This window comes from Mixophyes fleayi, chromosome 9 (assembly GCF_038048845.1).
Source record: "Mixophyes fleayi isolate aMixFle1 chromosome 9, aMixFle1.hap1, whole genome shotgun sequence".
In the NCBI taxonomy this organism is placed as follows: Eukaryota; Metazoa; Chordata; class Amphibia; order Anura; family Limnodynastidae; genus Mixophyes; species Mixophyes fleayi.
Window position 1 is genome coordinate 129,279,369 of NC_134410.1, and position 18,252 is coordinate 129,297,620.

General features: G+C 39.5%; 1 protein-coding gene across 3 annotated transcripts in view; it reads left to right on the forward strand.

Moving 5' to 3' along the window:
• Nucleotides 1-17,400, forward strand: part of COL5A1 (collagen type V alpha 1 chain) — a 270,218-nt gene extending 252,818 nt beyond the window's left edge. For 2 of the 3 annotated variants that reach the window (XM_075185732.1, XM_075185735.1), the window contains 6 exons: nucleotides 45-98; nucleotides 179-440; nucleotides 1,884-1,996; nucleotides 4,142-4,210; nucleotides 7,728-7,961; nucleotides 15,667-17,400. In XM_075185732.1, the coding sequence (XP_075041833.1) occupies nucleotides 45-98; nucleotides 179-440; nucleotides 1,884-1,996; nucleotides 4,142-4,210; nucleotides 7,728-7,961; nucleotides 15,667-15,813 (879 nt within the window). In that variant the 3' untranslated portion in view covers nucleotides 15,814-17,400. Of the gene's footprint in view, nucleotides 1-44; nucleotides 99-178; nucleotides 441-1,883; nucleotides 1,997-4,141; nucleotides 4,211-4,262; nucleotides 4,332-7,727; nucleotides 7,962-15,666 lie in introns of all 3 variants that reach the window. The other variant, XM_075185733.1, reaches the window with a different exon arrangement.
• The last annotated feature ends 852 nt before the right edge of the window (nucleotides 17,401-18,252 follow it).

Genomic DNA, 18,252 nt, shown 5'->3' on the forward strand with positions numbered 1-18,252 from the left:
CCATCCTGTCCGTCCCATGTAAACCTATAGTGTTCTCTTTCCAGGGTCCAACTGGTCCAAAGGGTGAAACTGGAACTTCCGGCCCACCTGGTCCTCCGGTAAGTAGGATCCTCATAAATGCTCCATGAAATGTAAGACTGTTGCGAAAGGGTCCTTAGTGTTACGGCTTCTGTTGTAGGGTCCCCCAGGGGAAGTCATCCAGCCACTTCCTGTCCAGTCATCGAAAAGAACGAAGCGTAGTATCGATGCTAGCCAAGTGGTTGATGAAGGAAACGCCGATAATAATTACATGGACTATGCGGACGGCATGGAGGAAATCTTCGGTTCTCTTAACTCCTTAAAACTGGAAATTGAGCAGATGAAACACCCCTTGGGCACTCAGGGTAACCCAGCCAGGACTTGCAAGGACTTACAGCTATGCCACACGGACTTCCCAGATGGTGAGTTCACACTCACATAACATTTCTTGTCTACTCCCATATAATAAATAAGTGACCGTATGCATGTAAGCTGTAAACACCATATAATCAGAATTAATCAGAGATTGATCAGCGTATGACAGCCCCAAACGGACCCCACTAATTGCTCTGTGACATAAATGAGCAGCAAAGTGTTATTAAGAAGAAACATTCCAGAAGAGCTCGTTACTGTGAGGGGCAACATTCACCCAGGTACAAGGTGGAGAGGGCAGAATTACCTTATTGTTTACACTGGGATCTATATACACGTGTGACTCACTAACATCACTCTCCTGATATACTCTGTGCTGCTGGAGGACCCTGCTCCTTCCACTATATAACTCTCAGTCTGTGACTTCCTGCTGCCTCCATTCTCCTCCTCACATCATGTCACTGACCCTGTCACATGCAGCCCTGTCCTCACTAACACATCACTCATCTCCTGATATACTCTGTGCTCCTGACACCACCCTGATTATTATTACAGTAAGGTGCTCTGACCAATAGGCGTTGTCCTAGTGTTGGATAATGTTACTGTAAGGTGTCAGCTCTGTATTATACACCATGTGCTGGATCAAGCACCAATTAAAATGACATTTCCAGAGCATCAGTGTAACCTCTGATCTTCAATTATTTTTACAGTATAAGTCCTTTCTATGTAACAGCCGTGATACATTACCGGCTCCTGTGCCCTGGATTTTGTAGGTCAGATTTACATAACAAAATGCATTCTAAGTTTGTACTAAGCTCTGCATACATAAATAACGTGCCGTTTTATGTTTAATTCATGTGTATACAGCTGGCGGGTATATATTACTGTGTATATGTTTTACAGCTAAACATGTCAGAACATTGCGGATAGACACCACTGATATGACAAATCATTTTATTGGGTTTTATAATACACAAGTGATATTAATATGCATTATCTATATACACAGGACCTAGTGATATCATAATTCCACAATAACATACTCTATTATACATAGTAAGGATTTAGAAGTCTCTAAACAAGATACGTATGCTCGGTTTATGAGGCCCACGTACCTTTCTTTGGTCAGGGAATTACTCTGTGACTTCTAATAGTCAGATCATTTACATCAGTGGGTACATTATCCCGTCTATTAATTCTATTCATTCTGCCACATTCATCTTTTAACCTTTCAAACAGAAATCCATACAAATGTTCTGCAACTGCCTATTATTGTGCAAATTATAGATGATAAATTCAGAGGCTCAACACAAGCTTGCTTTTGCCAGCAGAGAGGTTGAGTGTGAAGACAAAGAGAGATAATTGAGATAATCATAATCAGGTTTTTATACAATAAATAGAAAATAATGGTAGTTAATCACACTCTGCCCAGATGCCAAACTCCAGCCGCCGAAAACCTCTCTGCTTCATTCTCTTCTTCTTATCAAATCTAGGTGAATATTGGATTGATCCTAACCAAGGCTGCTCTCGAGACTCCTTTAAGGTCTACTGCAATTTCACCGCGGGAGGAGAGTCTTGTATATACCCCGACAAGAAGTCTGAAGGAGTAAGTGGTGTAGAGTCTCTTTGAATTTGGCATTACAATCAATTGAAACGTCTGGCACCAGAGAGGCTTGGCGAGTGAAATAACACTTTGCTTCCAGATTTTTTTTAAGATCACTTAATTAATTGCTGCCTCTCCTTAGACATTGCACGCCGGAGGTATTGACTGCCTCAGCCTGATGAAAGCAATAGAGCTGTAGGACAGTCAAACTATGTGTTAATATTACTCACCCCTTAATGGATCCACTTATCAATAACATGAGCCACACGAAAAAGGCCATATGGTCAGACTTGGGGCAATCTGCCAGCCACATACGTTTGCATAGAATATGACACCCTACGTTTCAATCTATTGTTGTTGCACTAATGTTTCTTTATTGATGAATTTATTTGCTCTGTAAAAGTAATTTAAACACATTTTATAGTCCCCTGAAATGTATGTAGAGCTAAAGATGTGGCAATAAGTAAACAATTCACAAAGACTCGTTCCCAAATCTGCTGCACAAATACTCATTCATCACAAGCGCCTACTTTTGCACAATTACACTTGTCTTAACGAGAAAGTGTATAGATTTGTTGATCAAGACAGTGGCACCTTCAGGGGAGCAGGTTTTGCACCGTCCAATGGGAGGAGTTGGAAGTATTAGGGCATACCTTGAGTATGGACAAGGTGCCAATACATTCTGTAGGGAGTTAAAGTTATTAGAATAAGATAAGGGGGTGGAGAAAGCGCATTTTAAGGAGTTGTGTTTCGGGAGGCACACAGCATCCCCAAACCCCCCTCACCACCAAGATTATTTAATAAAAACATCAAATTGCCACATGTAACAAAGAGTTCCTCATTGTCATCAGTAATCTGAGACATAAAGTAGGCTGAACGGAGCAGTCTAAGCAGTAGGTGTGCGCCTTGAAACAATTGCGCACTTATAGAAGCATTGCAAGTTCACATTAACACACTTAGTGGTTACTTTCACTCTACACATCAACCAGGGAAGATCTCACACAAGGTTTGTTAACACTGTGACTGCCGTTCTCTAAGTTCTCTCCACACAACACAATCTGCATCTGGTTGTCAGATCCATTAGTCAACGTTTCTCTGGCGTCTTAATCGCTAGAAATATTTTATTGTCTCTCCATTTTTATCACCGTTTCTCTGCAAACAGAGATGGAGATGTTTCTGTCACACGTTACGCTCACAGGCTGATTACGAGGAGATACAGTATCAGTAGCCCAGCTACAATGTATGTACACTCTCCGCATAGGATTGCCGGAACATTGCATTAAACATCATAATAAAGCACAGCTGCAACCATAGTCATATATATATATATATGAACTTGTGACATTACAGAAACATGAGGTATTTGGTGCCTCATGCCTCAATCATGCCACCGGTTCCTAAAAAAAAAAAAAGTATGCTAAAAAAAATTGTACCAAAACTGTCCGAATCCGCCAATTGTAAGCGACAGTTACACTTTCTGCCCACGTGGTCAATTAGCCCATTGTCGCCCCACCAGGGAGAGAGGAGTACTATTTCGATTTTACTCTAATCTCTCGTCAATAAACTTGTGGAACTGATTGTTGAGAACGGTGTTGCTGTGACTATTCCCTGACCCTGATCTGCTGGAGGCGTTCTATTGACAGGCAGAATGTAATAACCTGCTATTTTCAGATGGAGGAATTACTGCAGAATTAGGTTTTCCTTTTAAGTCTGCTTCTAAGCATTGGAATCATTCTAATTGTTGAATTTAGGCTTAAAGACAATGCCTTGTGTTTTATCTTTTAATGCCCAGTGGAGAAATGTTTCAATATTTATGCCCATGGCAGACACCTCTACCCACAGTCATAAAAATGTGTTTAACTGCCAATAGAACTTTATTTAATGGATATAGTGAAGGTTTAAGATTATATAGCGCTGGCAGACTTAAAGAAACCTCAGCCAAGATGTGCAGGAGATAGGTGGCGCGTGTTTCTACTCTCAAATTAGAGTGTCAATCTCTGCAGATTAGACAACGGGAAGGAAGTCTCTACATATCTTTGTAGTGTTACGCAGGAGCCGGAGATGGGGTATCGGGTTTGGGGGTCTTGGTCACAATCCTTGGCGTATAACCTTTGGTTTTCTTACCATCCTTTCCCTTCCCCAATTCAGGCTAAACTTACCAACTGGCCCAAAGAGACTCCAGGCTCCTGGTTCAGTGAATTCAAGCGTGGTAAACTGGTAAGATTCAGCCTTTGTATTCCGTTTCTGTAACCCATGTCGTATTTTACAGAATAAAATCGCTCGTTGGCCCAAAGAGCTGCCTGGTACGTGGTATAGCCATTACAAGCGAGGTTCCATGGTAAGTTCTAACCCTGGCCTTAAGTCTCAACCAGAGCACGGAGCCGGCTTCGGTTATGGCCAAACCACTCTGCATGTTACTAATCCGGGGGTGCAGGGGAAATGGTGTCTCCGGATGACAAGGAGAATGAATTTAAGGTGGAACTGGAAACGAAGGTTGGTTATCTTGCAATTTTTTAAATATTGAATTATATTATTGGCTGTCAGTCACCTTACCACAAACCTGAAAATTAGTGACTGCAAAAAAGACTCCTACAACAATATTTTAAAAAACCAGAAAGTTGATAGATGTCTAGAGCGAGCATTAATTGGTTTTATTTAATTAACATGCAGCTAATCCTTTAAGGTGTAATGGTGTATAGATACTGTATGTTAATGAAATAAAACCTTGATCTATCTGGTCTTAGAACCCCTGTCGTGAAACAGCCACTAAACAGCTTCTTATATGGAGATCTACATACAGATGTTTCCCAAGTCGTGTTCTGAGATGGTCTATGGTCGCTTTGTCATGAGACAATTTGCTTTAAAACCCTTTAAGTAGAAAAAAGGCCAACACAAGCTGATTTTACAACAGCCTCAATTAAATGAAAAGCCTCAATCCTTCCTGTAAAGTGAGAACTTGTATTACGATCTGTCCACACACATCTGTCCTAGTGGTTACCAGTAAGTATTAGAAGATGTTCGAGATCAGGTGAGGCACCACCAGCGTGGGGTAATTGTGAGGGCTTAGAGCTTTAAGTGGCCCTACAAAGGTAGGTATGACTATCAGGACTCTACCAATACCTCCTACAGATCTGATGGAAAGGTAGCACTGAACCAAGTTATAGGCAGAAAATTGATGAAACCAAAAAGACCAATGTCCCAACCTGAAGGCGGCTGTTACCAACAGGGAACTTGTGGAAACTGGTCGCCATCTTGGCTTTTAATATGAAGCAATAAGAAGATTTTATTCCCATACCCTTGGTTCAGTGTTAGATCGCACAAAGTTCAGATCATACTTGAGGACACCTTGACCTGAAAATACCCACAAAAGAATCTATTTTAAATTCTATATAATAACATGAGATTTAATCACCTACTGAGTCATATTGTATCCATTAATAACATTGTTGGACATATGAGATTCTCAGGAAGAAGTCAGTGACTTGGGTTCCATCTGTATAATGTAGTATTATAAGACTGAAGGAACAATCACTATTTAGGGTTCTACCTTGAACCGAAGGTCCACCTTAAAAGACACTTTGTTTCCTCTGGGTTTGTTTGGTGCCGGATTTTGGCTTTCAGGCTGTTCCTGTTATGTTTTCCTTTAGATACATGACACAGAACTTCATCTTATCTCCTCTTTGGGTACCTATGATCTCTTCATGACAAAATATAATGGAGCAATAAACTAGCTTTCCCCTTCTGTACTGCACCCCATCACATCCCAGCTGTACCAGGACGATGCGCCCTGAGTTAAGCTGGACTAGACAAGGGCTGATGGCCTTAATGTTCAGTCCCATTTTGGCATCTCCAAAGCCCACCTTACAAAGTAGTTATCTAAGTATTATTGTTGTTAATGAGCCCACCCAAATATTCCTTTGACCTACAATATTACATAACTGCTTTCAGCGGGTGGACGTATTTGCTTATTTTTTTCCAGCACACAGTTGGCTGTAAAATAAATTGGCTCCTGCTGTTTAAAAGTAAGTGATTAGGCTAGTTACGTAGTCATGGAGAAATAATGAACACACAGCGCCTCTGCTCTCTCTTCTGCTTTCAGTATCATAGGTACTCAGTTCAGCTTAGGGTGACTGCTTTGAAGTACAAAACTTGCTAGCTACCTCCCACCTCTTGCTGGCATTAGTGGCTCTCCTTGTCTTAACTTCACAGCATCTGTCAAGCCAGCTATTTTTTTTTTTCATGTCGTTTTCTGAACTATCCAGCAATTTTCTTATAAGACTACTTTATCCTGAATCCCCAAGTGCTTTCCGCTTAGGATACAGAAGTTCAATTAACTCCAGGTATTGTGGAACGTGTTTTAAAGAAACAGCTACCAACACATAAATTCTACGTCCAGTGCTCCTAAACTTGCCCTGGGCTATATACACCAGACGTTCATTGATAGTAGGCATCGCCTCTGTCGCAGGTCATCCAATTACCCGGAGCCTGTGTTGCTCATTTTAGACAACAACAGTATATTAAATGATCAAAGCAAAGCAAAATAAGAAATGCACATCGGACAGAATATCTCCAGATCTGATTGCAATCAGTCTGTGGGCCGCGTGCTGCAATCAGTCTGTGGGCCGCGTGCTGCAGTCGGTCTGTGGGCCGCGTGCTGCAGTCAGTCTGTGGGCCGCGTGCCGCAGTCGGTCTGTTGGACATGTGTTGGTAGCTGTCTCTGATGCATGCCTGCTCTCCTGTTCAGTCATGTTTATCTCTAAGGCGGCAGAATGGTTCCAGTCTGGTTTGTATTTTATATAATTTCCTTTTACATGTATTGTATTATTTTAATGTTTTTGTTGTTTTTTTTTTTGTTTTGTTTTTTTAACTACAAAAATAGTACGTGACAATTGTATCACACACATTTTAATATTTAAATCACAGAAATCTCTCCCAGAGAATATCTGACTTATGACTGTGCAAAACAGTAGTTTATATCATATTATATACCATAATAGTACACTAGGAATTGCTCTATTATCGCTATCGATCGGTATGTTTTATAAACCTGCTGCCCATAAGGTAAAATTTACCCCACAGTCAGAAATTAAGCTATCTCTTGATTAAAGGATATAAAGGCTAACTGCACTGAAGAAAAGCTTTGGGTGGAATTCAATTAAATAAAATAAATAAGATCTGCTTACTTACCTTCTATTTCTCATAAACTAGATTCACCTGGGTCCATGGGTATAATAAGAGCTATAAACACCACACTCTACTCTCCCCGTCCTGCTTGGCCTGTTTGTAAGAAGCCAGACGGCTGACAATGTCCCCGGCCCTAGGAGCTTCTGGGGAGGAAGGGGCTAGGGCAGGGAAAAGTGGAGCGTGTAGTTTATGGACCGCTATACACATCGAGGACCCCGGCCATTACTGAGAGTGGTGAGTTGAAGGTAAGTAATAATATTTTGTTTTTATTTTATCCCATTGAAGACTACTCAAAACTGTTTATTTTTTTGAGTTTCATTATAATTTAGTTCTAACTGGAGCTAATCTCTACAATAGGCAGTTTTCCGATTGCACTGGCACTCCCGTGCAGTGGGTGAAAGAGAAGTGATGACATGATAAAGTTGGAATACTTTGGAACGGACACTAAATAAACCTATAGAGTGTTTTGTACAATAAACCGAGGATACAAGGCTTGTGTAGTACCCGGACCGCCCCTGTTCACCCTGTAGCTGTGTTTGATCTCTTTCAGCTGTCCTACGTGGATGCAGACGGAAACCCCATCGGCGTGGTACAGATGACATTTTTGAGGCTTCTAAGTGCTTCTGCCAAACAGAACGTAACTTACAACTGCTACCAGTCCGTTGCCTGGCACGATAGCACCACCGACAGCTATGACAAAGCCATCCGCTTCCTGGGGTCTAACGATGAAGAAATGTCTTATGACAACAACCCTTACATTCATGCTATCATGGATGGATGTGCAGTAAGTGACTTAACTAGTGATGTCTCCCTTTCAGTTTCTATAGACTCCAGTTGAAGCATAACTTAAAACCGTGACAGGAGTTCACTGTGATTGGTCCTAAATGCACTTCATCTCAGGTTATTAAAGCCATGGCAGGCGTCGTCAATGAAATTGCTCCGTCTTCTACTGACAGAGAGTTAATTCTTCTGAAATGTCTGTATCTCTATTCAGCCTGGCTGGTGGGAATACAGCAAACTATTGATCAGTATTAGGATTTCAGCCTGCCAGACTGCAGTAAGAAACATGAGTGGAATGTTATTAGTTTTGACAGAAGTAGCAAAAATCTATCAATAGGAAATGATTCTGGAGCTGTGTGGAGAAGTCTGGTACAGTCTGTATTATTTGTTTAATATAGATTTTTATTTTAAGTGAAATGGCTGGAAATCCCACAATTTACTTACAGTAAAATATATTTGATGTCTAAGGGGTATATTTACTAAACTGCGGGTGGAGATGTTGCCTATAGCAACCAATCAGATTCTAGTTATAATTTATTTAGTGCATTCTACAAAATGACACCTGGAATTGGTTGCCATAGGCAGCATCTCAACTTTTTCAAACCCGCAGTTTAGTAAATATACCCCTAAATCTTTTTGGAGGTAAATCACAATTTTTCCCATGACCAGGACCAGAATCTTTCTGCTGGTATATAAACTATAAACATGCCGACATATCTACCATGGAGATACAATGTAACGCACCAAAATACAGTGGCTAAGAAAAAAAAAAAAAAGTTCACATCTCTGAAATTATCACATTTAATTTTCATTACAGCGTAGAATAAAAATGCATCAATTAGGGAATTCCTGTGACAGATTTACCTACAATACTCTGTAATAAAAATACCACAACTCTAAAGCTTTTTTACGGTTGACTACAACTAAGAAACAAACAATATACACCAAAATAAACCCTTGTATAATCAGCTGTCTTCAGAGGTCACATAATGAAGTGACTCAATTCCCCTGCCTACAGTTATTGTTTCAATTGATTTCCAAATAAATACATCCGTCACTGAGAGGTCCCATAGCTGGTTAACAAGTACAGTTTCATCATGAAGATCAAAGAACATTCAAACTAGAGAAATGGTTATGAAAAATCTCCAATCAGTGGAAGGTTATAGGGAAATTCAGAGACTTTTAACAACAAGCAACAGAGCTCAGGACAATCCTAGAAAAACGAAGATAATATGGAACAACTGTGAATTTGTATTAGGCAGGCCACCAATTCTGCCAGGTACAGTCTTACATGGCAGAGATGGGAGGTTGGCAACAGTAAAACCCACATGAAATCTCACCTAGAGTGTTCCTGTGTAATACAGAGTAGAGTACAAATCTATGGTCTGATGACAAGAGTTGACCTTCTGGCCTCAGCGGTAGGCGTTATGTTTGGCGCAGACCTAATTACTGCACGTCATTCCACAAGCACTATTCCTACCGTAAAGCATGGTGGCCAAAGCACAATTCTATGGGGGGGAAGGGGTTCTTCTCTGGCTCAGGACTGGAAAATTTGGCAAAATAGAGGACAAAATGATTGGAGTAAGATATCATCATCCAAGCTTCTAGAGAGACTTGCCTACACTCGCCTCACACGCTTCCTTTCCGCAAACAGCCTGTTGGATCCTCTTCAGTCTGGCTTTCGTTCTCAACACTCCACAGAGACTGCGTTGACTAAGGTTGTCAATGATCTGATAACTGCTAAAACTAAACGCCATTACTCTCTCCTAATTCTCCTGGATCTCTCGGATGCATTTGACACTGTTGACCACTCTCTTCTCATACAAACGCTGCAATCCCTAGGGCTTCAAGACACTGTTCTATCCTGGTTCTCATCCTACCTCTCTAATCGCTCTTTCACTGTTAATTTCTCTGGGCCACCTCTGCTCCGCTTCCCCTATCAGTTGGAGTACCGTAAGGCTCAGTGCTAGGTCCTCTGCTGTTCTCTATCTATACCGCTTCTCTTGGAAATCTAATAAGCTCCTTTGGATTTCAGTATCATCTCTATGCGGATGATACCCAAATTTATCTATCCTCTCCTGATCTCTCGACATCTGTGTTGTCCTGTGTAACTGACTGTCTTTCTGCCATTTGGTCTTGGATGTCCTCTCGTCAACTTAAATTAATCTTTCTAAAACAGAGTTAATAATATTCTCACCCACCAACAAGAGCATACCTGACATTATCCCTGTTGATAACATGACCATAAATCCCACCCCACAAGCTCGCTGCCTAGGTGTAATCCTCGATTCACACCTATCCTTTGTTCCCCACATCGACTCTATATCTAAATCATGTTACATACATCTAAAAAACATTTCCAGAATTCGCACATATCTCACACAAAACACTGCAAAAACCTTAATCCATGCACTCATCATCTCCCGCATTGACTAATTCTCTCCTTACTGGCCTTCCCAAAAACAGACTCAAACCCCTACAATCTATTTTGCACGCTGCGGCAAGACTGATTTTCCTTGCAAATCGCTATTCCTCTGTTGAATCACTCTGCATGTCTCTACACTGGCTGCCTTTCTTCTACCGAATCCAATATATAACCTACAAGGCCATCAACAAAGCTGCACCAACATACATCTCCTCTCTTGTCTCAAAATATCTCCCAACTCGGCAACTCTGTTCTGCACAAGATCTGCGTCTCTCATCCACCCTCATTACATCCTCCCATTCCCGATTACAGGACTTTTTCCGGGCTGCACCCACTCTATGGAATTCTCTCCCTCGCACAATAAGACTCTCCTCTAGTCTACAAACTTTCTCTGAAAACCCACCTCTTCAGACAAGCTTATAATATTCCTCAACCACCCTCTTAACCTTACTACATTACCCCATTACCACCTGTTATACAACTACCCCTTGATCACCATTGTTGTGTGACAGGATCATTTAGCTTATGAGTCACTTTTACCTTTGCAGTCTGGCTGGGCCGACTGACACATGAGGTTAAGTCTACATTTGCAAACTCCCATTGTCCAATAGATTGTAAGCTTGCGAGCAGGGCCTTCTCACCTCTTTGTCTGTTTATTAGTTTACTATTTTTGTCCCCAATTGTAAAGCGCTACGGAATATGTTGGCGCTATATAAATAAATGATGATGATGATATAGCGCCAGCAAATTCCGTAGCGTTTTACTACATACAGACAGAGAGGTAAGAGAACCCTGCTCGCAAGCTTACAATTTATAGGCTATAGAGAAACCACAGATGTGGGAGAAGAGCTATGTTCCTGCAGGACAATGACCTGAAATATACAGTAAAAGTCACATTAAAGTGGCTTAAATACAAAATAAATCCTGGTCCTTAAACCGCCCAGACCAGACCTCAATCTCATTGAGAACCGGTGGAATTATGTGAAAATTGCTTATCACCACCAGTCCCCATCCCAATGGAGCTCAGGAAATATTGGAAAGAACGGGAGAGAAATGCAGCATCCGATGCTAATAGACACCACGATAGACCCCCAGCTGTAATTGCTGCTAAAGCAAATTTTACTAAGTATTAAACCAAGGGAATGAATACGTAAATAATCAATTAGTTTTTGTTACTTATTTGGAATTAAGAAAATATTTGCATTATATATATATATATATATATATATATATATATATATATATATATATATATTTTTTTTTTTTATTTATTTTTTTTATGTTACAGAAAATTTTCTGTTGATTAATGGTAAAAAGTCAGGAAATGTGAACACTTCATGAAAAATAAAACAGAGAAATGCCAAAGGCAGGGACTACTTTTTATAGCCCCACTGTTAGGAAATGTGCAGACAATCACCTGACCGACTCTGGTAAGAAGTGGGTGGACAGTGATAGCATCACTGCCTCCCGCAGCTGGGTTCTAACCCGGACACTATCTGTGTGGAGTCTATGGGCCGGAGTCATTAAGGATAACAAAGCAAAATTTAGAGTTGGGGTATAGGGCATGTCCTAGATCAGATTTAAATTTTAGTGTAAAAATAGAGCTATCAAGTATGTGTGCTACATGAAAAAGCAGAGAGTATTTCTCTTTCCTACCATTGGGGGACACTGTGGTACATTGGTGTTTAGTAGTATTTATAAAACTTGTTCAAAACACACACACACACACAGGGCCGTCTCTTCCATTGGGCACGATGGGCAGGTGCCCGGGGGCCCTGCAGGCAAGGGGGGCCCGTCCAAATCCTATCCTAAAATACTTACCTTGCGGTCACATCAGTGGTGATCCGGCTCCCTCCCTGGTCCCCTCTTCCGTGCTGTGCTCGCAGTGAATGCTGGGCGTGATGTCACGCCACTGCAGCCACAGCACGGAAGAGGGCAGAAGAGACTCAGCGGCGCGGAAAAAAGAAGAGGATCGGACTTAAGGTAAGTTAAGGGGGCCCATATATGTATATATATATATATATATATGTGTATATATATGTAAAAAAAAAAAGTGATTATATAATATAATCACCTTTTTTTTTTTACATACTTATATATTTTTTTTACACACACACACACACACACTATTTATGTATGTATATATATATATATATATATAATTTATATTTATTTTTTATTTATTTTTTAGGGGCCCGGTACACTGCATTGCCCGGGGGCCCATAAAGTAGTTAAGGTGGCCCTGCACACACACACACACCTTCCTTCACTATGGGTCCCCGTGCAGGGGTAAGCAGCCTGTCGGCTCCACTCACCCTCACACCGTTGCGGGCAGTCACTGTGCGCACCTTCCCCATAGACAATGAGCAGACGGTTTTCCTTACATGCAAAATAATAAACTAATTTACACCCCTTGAATTGTAACATGGTTTGTCCAGGAGAAAATTTGCTATTTTTTTGCCTTCCTCTCCTTAATAACTCTCCAAAATGTCCTACATGTTTCTGGCCGTTTCCAGTGGTCGCGTTACATTTATTTCTGTGAAGTGAAATGGCTTCTTTTTAAAAATATGAAGAGGTTATTGTAGCAAAGAGGAGTGTGACATTATGTCAGTAATTATATAATGTCAGTATACAGACCTCTAACCTATGTATAGTGTAATATATAGAAGTAATACAGAAGTATATAGACATGTAACATAACAGAGTTACATAGTTGATGAGGTTGAGAAAAGACACCAGTCCATCAAGTTCAACCTATATGGATCTTCTGCGATCCCTCTCTTATAGATGAAATTGATCCAGACGAAGCAACCACCAATCTGTTTTAATCTGAAAAATCCCTCCTGACCTAATATTTCAGTCCTATTTCTCCCTGAATCCACTACTTTCCTTCATTTTAATTAATGGTCGTACCCCTGGATACACTTTTCCGCTAAAAATATATCTAACCCTTTCTTAAACATATCAATTGAATCTGCCATCACAACCTTCCCTGGCAGTGAATTCCATATCTTGACTGCCCTTACTGTAAAGAACCCCTTCCATTGCTGGTTGTAAAACTTCCTCTCCTCTAACTTAGGGGGTCATGACCCTTAATGTATTTACATATCCCCTGTTAGACGTCTCTTTCCTAAAATAAACATGCCTAAACTGGCTAACCTTTTCTCATAACTTAATGACTTACCCTTTATCAATTTTGTCGTCCGTCTCTGAACCCTTTCTAGTTTCAAAATGTCTTTTTTATAAAGTGGTGCCCAAAACTGAACTATGTATTCAAGATGAGGTCTTACCAACGGTTTATATAGTGGCAAAATAATACCCTCTTCCCTTGCCTCTATGGCCCTTTTTATGCATGCCAATACTTTATTGGCTCTTGCAGCTGCTGCTTGACATTGAGCACTATTGTTAAGTCTACTGTCTACGAGTACTCCCAAATCCTTTTCCATTATAGATGCCCCTAAATTTATACCCTTTAATTTATAGATTACCTGCCTGTTTTTGATCCCTAAATATATAACCTTACATTTATCTATGTTAAACTTAATCTTCCATTTGGCCGCCCAATTCTCAAGTTTATTCAAGTCCTTCTGTAGAGAAACTATATCTTGCTCTGATTTCATTACCTTACAAAGTTTACCGTCATCTGCAATAATGGAAACTTTGCTCACCAAGCCATCACCAAGGTCATTAATAAATATATTAAGAAAGAGTGACCCCAGCACAGAACCTTGAGGTACTCCACTTAAAAATTTTGACCAATTAGAAAATGTTCCATCAATCACAACTCTCTGTTCCCTATTCTCCAACTAGTTTTTAACCCAAGTATAAATGTTGTTTCCTAGACCAAGTTATCTTATTTTGTAAGCCAACCTCTTGTGTGGCACTGTATCAAAGGCCTTTGCAAAATTTAAGTAGACCACATCTACTGTACTACCATGGTCTAAGTTCCCACTAACTTCCTCGTAGAAACTAATTAGATTAGTTTGACATGACCGACCCCTCATAAATATTCCCACTAATAATCTCACAAAGTAATCCTGAATACTATCCCTTAATATAGCTTCCAGTAGTTTCCCCATTATTGATGTCAGGCTTATTGGTCAATAATTCCCTGGTTGTAATCTCATTCCCTTTTTAAACAACGGCACCACATCTGCTATTCGCCAATCCCTTGTTACTGAGTCTGAAGAAATTGAATATATTAAAATTAAGAATAGCGTTCTAGCTATTTCTGGGTTTAGCTCCATAAGTACCCTTGGGTGTATGCCATCTGGACCTATTTATCTTAATTTTATTCAGTCGCCTTTGGACTTCTTCCTTTGTCAGCAAAGTATTAATTAATGATACGGTTACATTTCCATTTTTATGTATTATTCCGACCAATTGTTCCTCTCTAGTAAATACTGAAAAACAGAAAGGGGCGTATTTAATTGTGAGCGTTAACGCTGAAAAACGAGCGCTCAAAAAATATTACCGTTTATACGGTAATATTGCGCACGAAAACATGCTGAAATTCCGTGAGTACTTACCGTATTAACGGTAATATTCTTTGAGCGCTCGTTTGTTAGCGTTAACACTAACAATTGAATACGCCCCAAAGTGTTTAATACCTCTGCTTTTTCCTTAGTATCATTAATCAATCCACCAATTTCACTTATTAGGGGTCTTTTTTAGTCCTTTTGTCATTTATATACTTAAAATTTTTTAAGGTTTGTCTTGCCTTCTTTTGCAACCTTTTTTAATTTTATAATTTAGCCAACCTAATTTACCCTGTGTATAGTTATATCTAGATGTAATATAGAAGTATATAAACATGATATCACAATATCTTTGTAATGAGTAAAAAGAAACAGGGGAGAGATAACATGTTTGGCACAAGGAAGAACAAAGGTATAAGGGATACAATGTAACATGAATTACACCATATAACCAGTGTTACAACAGGAGTCTTAAGCGTGTTTAAAGACCTAGCGGTATAAAGTTCTCATGGTCACAAGTAGAGAGGGATAAGTCAGATGAGCTTATACTCTTTGTTGGGTAAACAGGTTTGTAGAATGCAAACTTAACAAAACAACAACAAGGAAGGGGGGGATGAGAGGGAAAAGTCATAGAAGGTGATTAGAGGGCTCTAAACTTTAGCGCAGTAATCTTCAAATTTATCGGATGAGAAGATTGTCATCATAAAATCTTTTTTATGGAGTTCTCCTAAATCTGTGAGTGCCAGTCACTCGTCTGATAACCAATCGCAATGAATTTCTGACTCTCTTTCTCTCTCTCTCTCCAGTCAAAGAAAGGATCGCAAAAGACTATCCTGGAGCTTAACACCCCCAAAGTGGAACAAGCTCCTATAGTGGACCTTATGTTCAATGACTTTGGAGACCCAACACAAAAATTCGGCTTTGAAGTGGGACCAGTGTGTTTCCTAGGCTAAAAAGACACTCCAGAAAAAACAAAAAGCAAAAAAAAAGATAAATAATTATACATAAATACACTTTTGAGAAAAGAGGCCAATCGCATACCAGAACGCCAACTTTCCAAATGAGCAACCTTGAAACCTCAGCATAGTTTATTATTTTCTTTCACATGCACGTTCTCAAACTGGGACGGTGAAGGGTTGAACCCCGATTTTCCTGAGGTTATGCGCCTGGATCACCAATATATTAGGGAAAGAGAAAAAACCACTTGGTGCCCAAAGCCTTGGGATCACATGACCTAAACAGCATCACGTGACATTACTAGAAGCACATGACTCCCACTTACAATGAATTATCTGCTCTCGCTCTCTAAGATGCTTATATACACGAGCAGAATATCGCTTGTGACGGAGATGTTTGAACATAATAATCCAGCCTGACACAAATTCGGACCAGAAAGGACTTTTCTTTTTCACTCAGTCTTCCTAATGAATGCACACATCACTGTGCGAATTGTCCCCGCCATGTCCCTTTGTATTAAAGGTGCTTATATTTTTGTATGTAATTATTTGTATTGTATATTATTATTCTGTTTTTAAGGAAAAAGAAAAAAAGTTGCTTTACCCTAGCTTTAAATCTTGCATGTTACCCGATTATAAATCGGGGTTATACAGGTAAATACTGGCTAATCTGTGGCAATATGTACATTTTTATAACCACAGATTTCAGTTCTCCAACATGTGGTACGGTCCTGATTCTTTACTCCCTTTTTTATGACTATTTAGAGTCCAAGGTTAAATTAGACACCAGCAAACTATCTGGGGATTTGGCTGCCAGTGATTTACACACTATGGAAAGTAAATAGTAGAATAACTTAATAGTGACCCCAGAGCACACAGATTGACAAATGCACAACAAAAAAACCCCTAGCTAGTATGCCACTTTCTATATTCCACTTAACAGGACATTTTAATTTGTTTTCTCAAAGAGAGCTAGGTCACAGATTTGTATAGTACGGGGTTTTATCACAATTATGAAAAGCATTTTTTTATTTCTTTTTTTATAAAAAGTTCATTTTGAAACTAGTTTCCAGCGCACGCCTTTTACAATATTGCTGTAGAGCTTATTAATGTGTACAACTGACTTGTGCCGCCAATACTTCTATCTAATCTGAGAGCAAACTTAAAACTTCTTGGACGAACTGCTTCGGATATGATTAGCAAAGAGAATGTGCAATAATGTGATTGTGTGACAAGGGCCGAGACAGGCTAATGAGTTCTTATTGTACAGTATTTTTACCTCCATGTTGCCTTGTCACAGAGTGGGAGATTGCCTGTAGTAGGGAAAATATTGTCAGAAATAGGTGCTATTATTCCGTTTTCCTGTGGTGCTAATTTTTATTATGTTTTGAACTCACTGACAGTGCGGCAAACTGCCATTACTTCCTGTCAGACATATCCCACACAAAACAATGCTAGCTGGAAGAGTTATAATGCATGCTTCTCTTGTATTCATTAACATTGTAGATATGGCGTAATAAAAAAAAAACTAAAAAAATTAACTGTATTGTGGTAGCTTCCCATGTAGAATTTTTTTTTTTATTTTTTTTTTTTAAAAAAAACCTCTCTCAATTTCTATTTCTGTTTCTGTGTTTATAATTATTCCGGATTTGTACTCAGATGCTGATTAATTGTGGTGCTAACTTATGTTGTTTGTTTAAAAGTGTTGAAAAGAATTTCTTCTCATGTGCCGAAGGTTGGCGAATGTGCAAACTGGTTCTTATGAGTCCGAAGAGCGTTTACATAACCAGTATTGTACGAGGCTGAGACGTCAGTGAACCTCACTGAACTAATAAAAAAAAAAGGGACACAATATGCTTGAATTTGCCTCTTTTTATGAATAATTAGTGGACACGAAGAAATCTGTAAAAGTATTACAGAGAATAAGTCGGTCACTGACTAAAGTTGAGTTCTCAATAATAAAGGCAGATCAATACAATCATTAAATGTCTGAAAATGAATTAAGGGATTGCTTTATTTTAAACCAATGTGACCCATTTAAACATTTTTGTACTGATTTCTTCCAATTTTATTTTATATTTTATTTTTGTTGCCCTTTGAAAACTGCATGATCTTCCTCTTTATAGAAGTAGCATTGCATTATTCCCAGAAAAATAAATTTCCATCATTGTGTCCGTCGTATTGAAGCGGATTGTATGACCACTAGAAGATTTTCTACAGTTTATAGTCGTAAGCTTGGTTTGCAAGCTACCTGACACTAGTATTTATTTTGGGAATGGGGTGGGTCTGTTCTTAATAAAAGAAGCACGGTGCCAAAACAACTTAATGGTGTAATCTGTATTTCGAGGGAAATGAAAATAAATTGATCTAATGACATTGTGTTTTGAGCCTTGTATTTCACACCTAATAATGTCCCATGAAATAATACTCTATCTT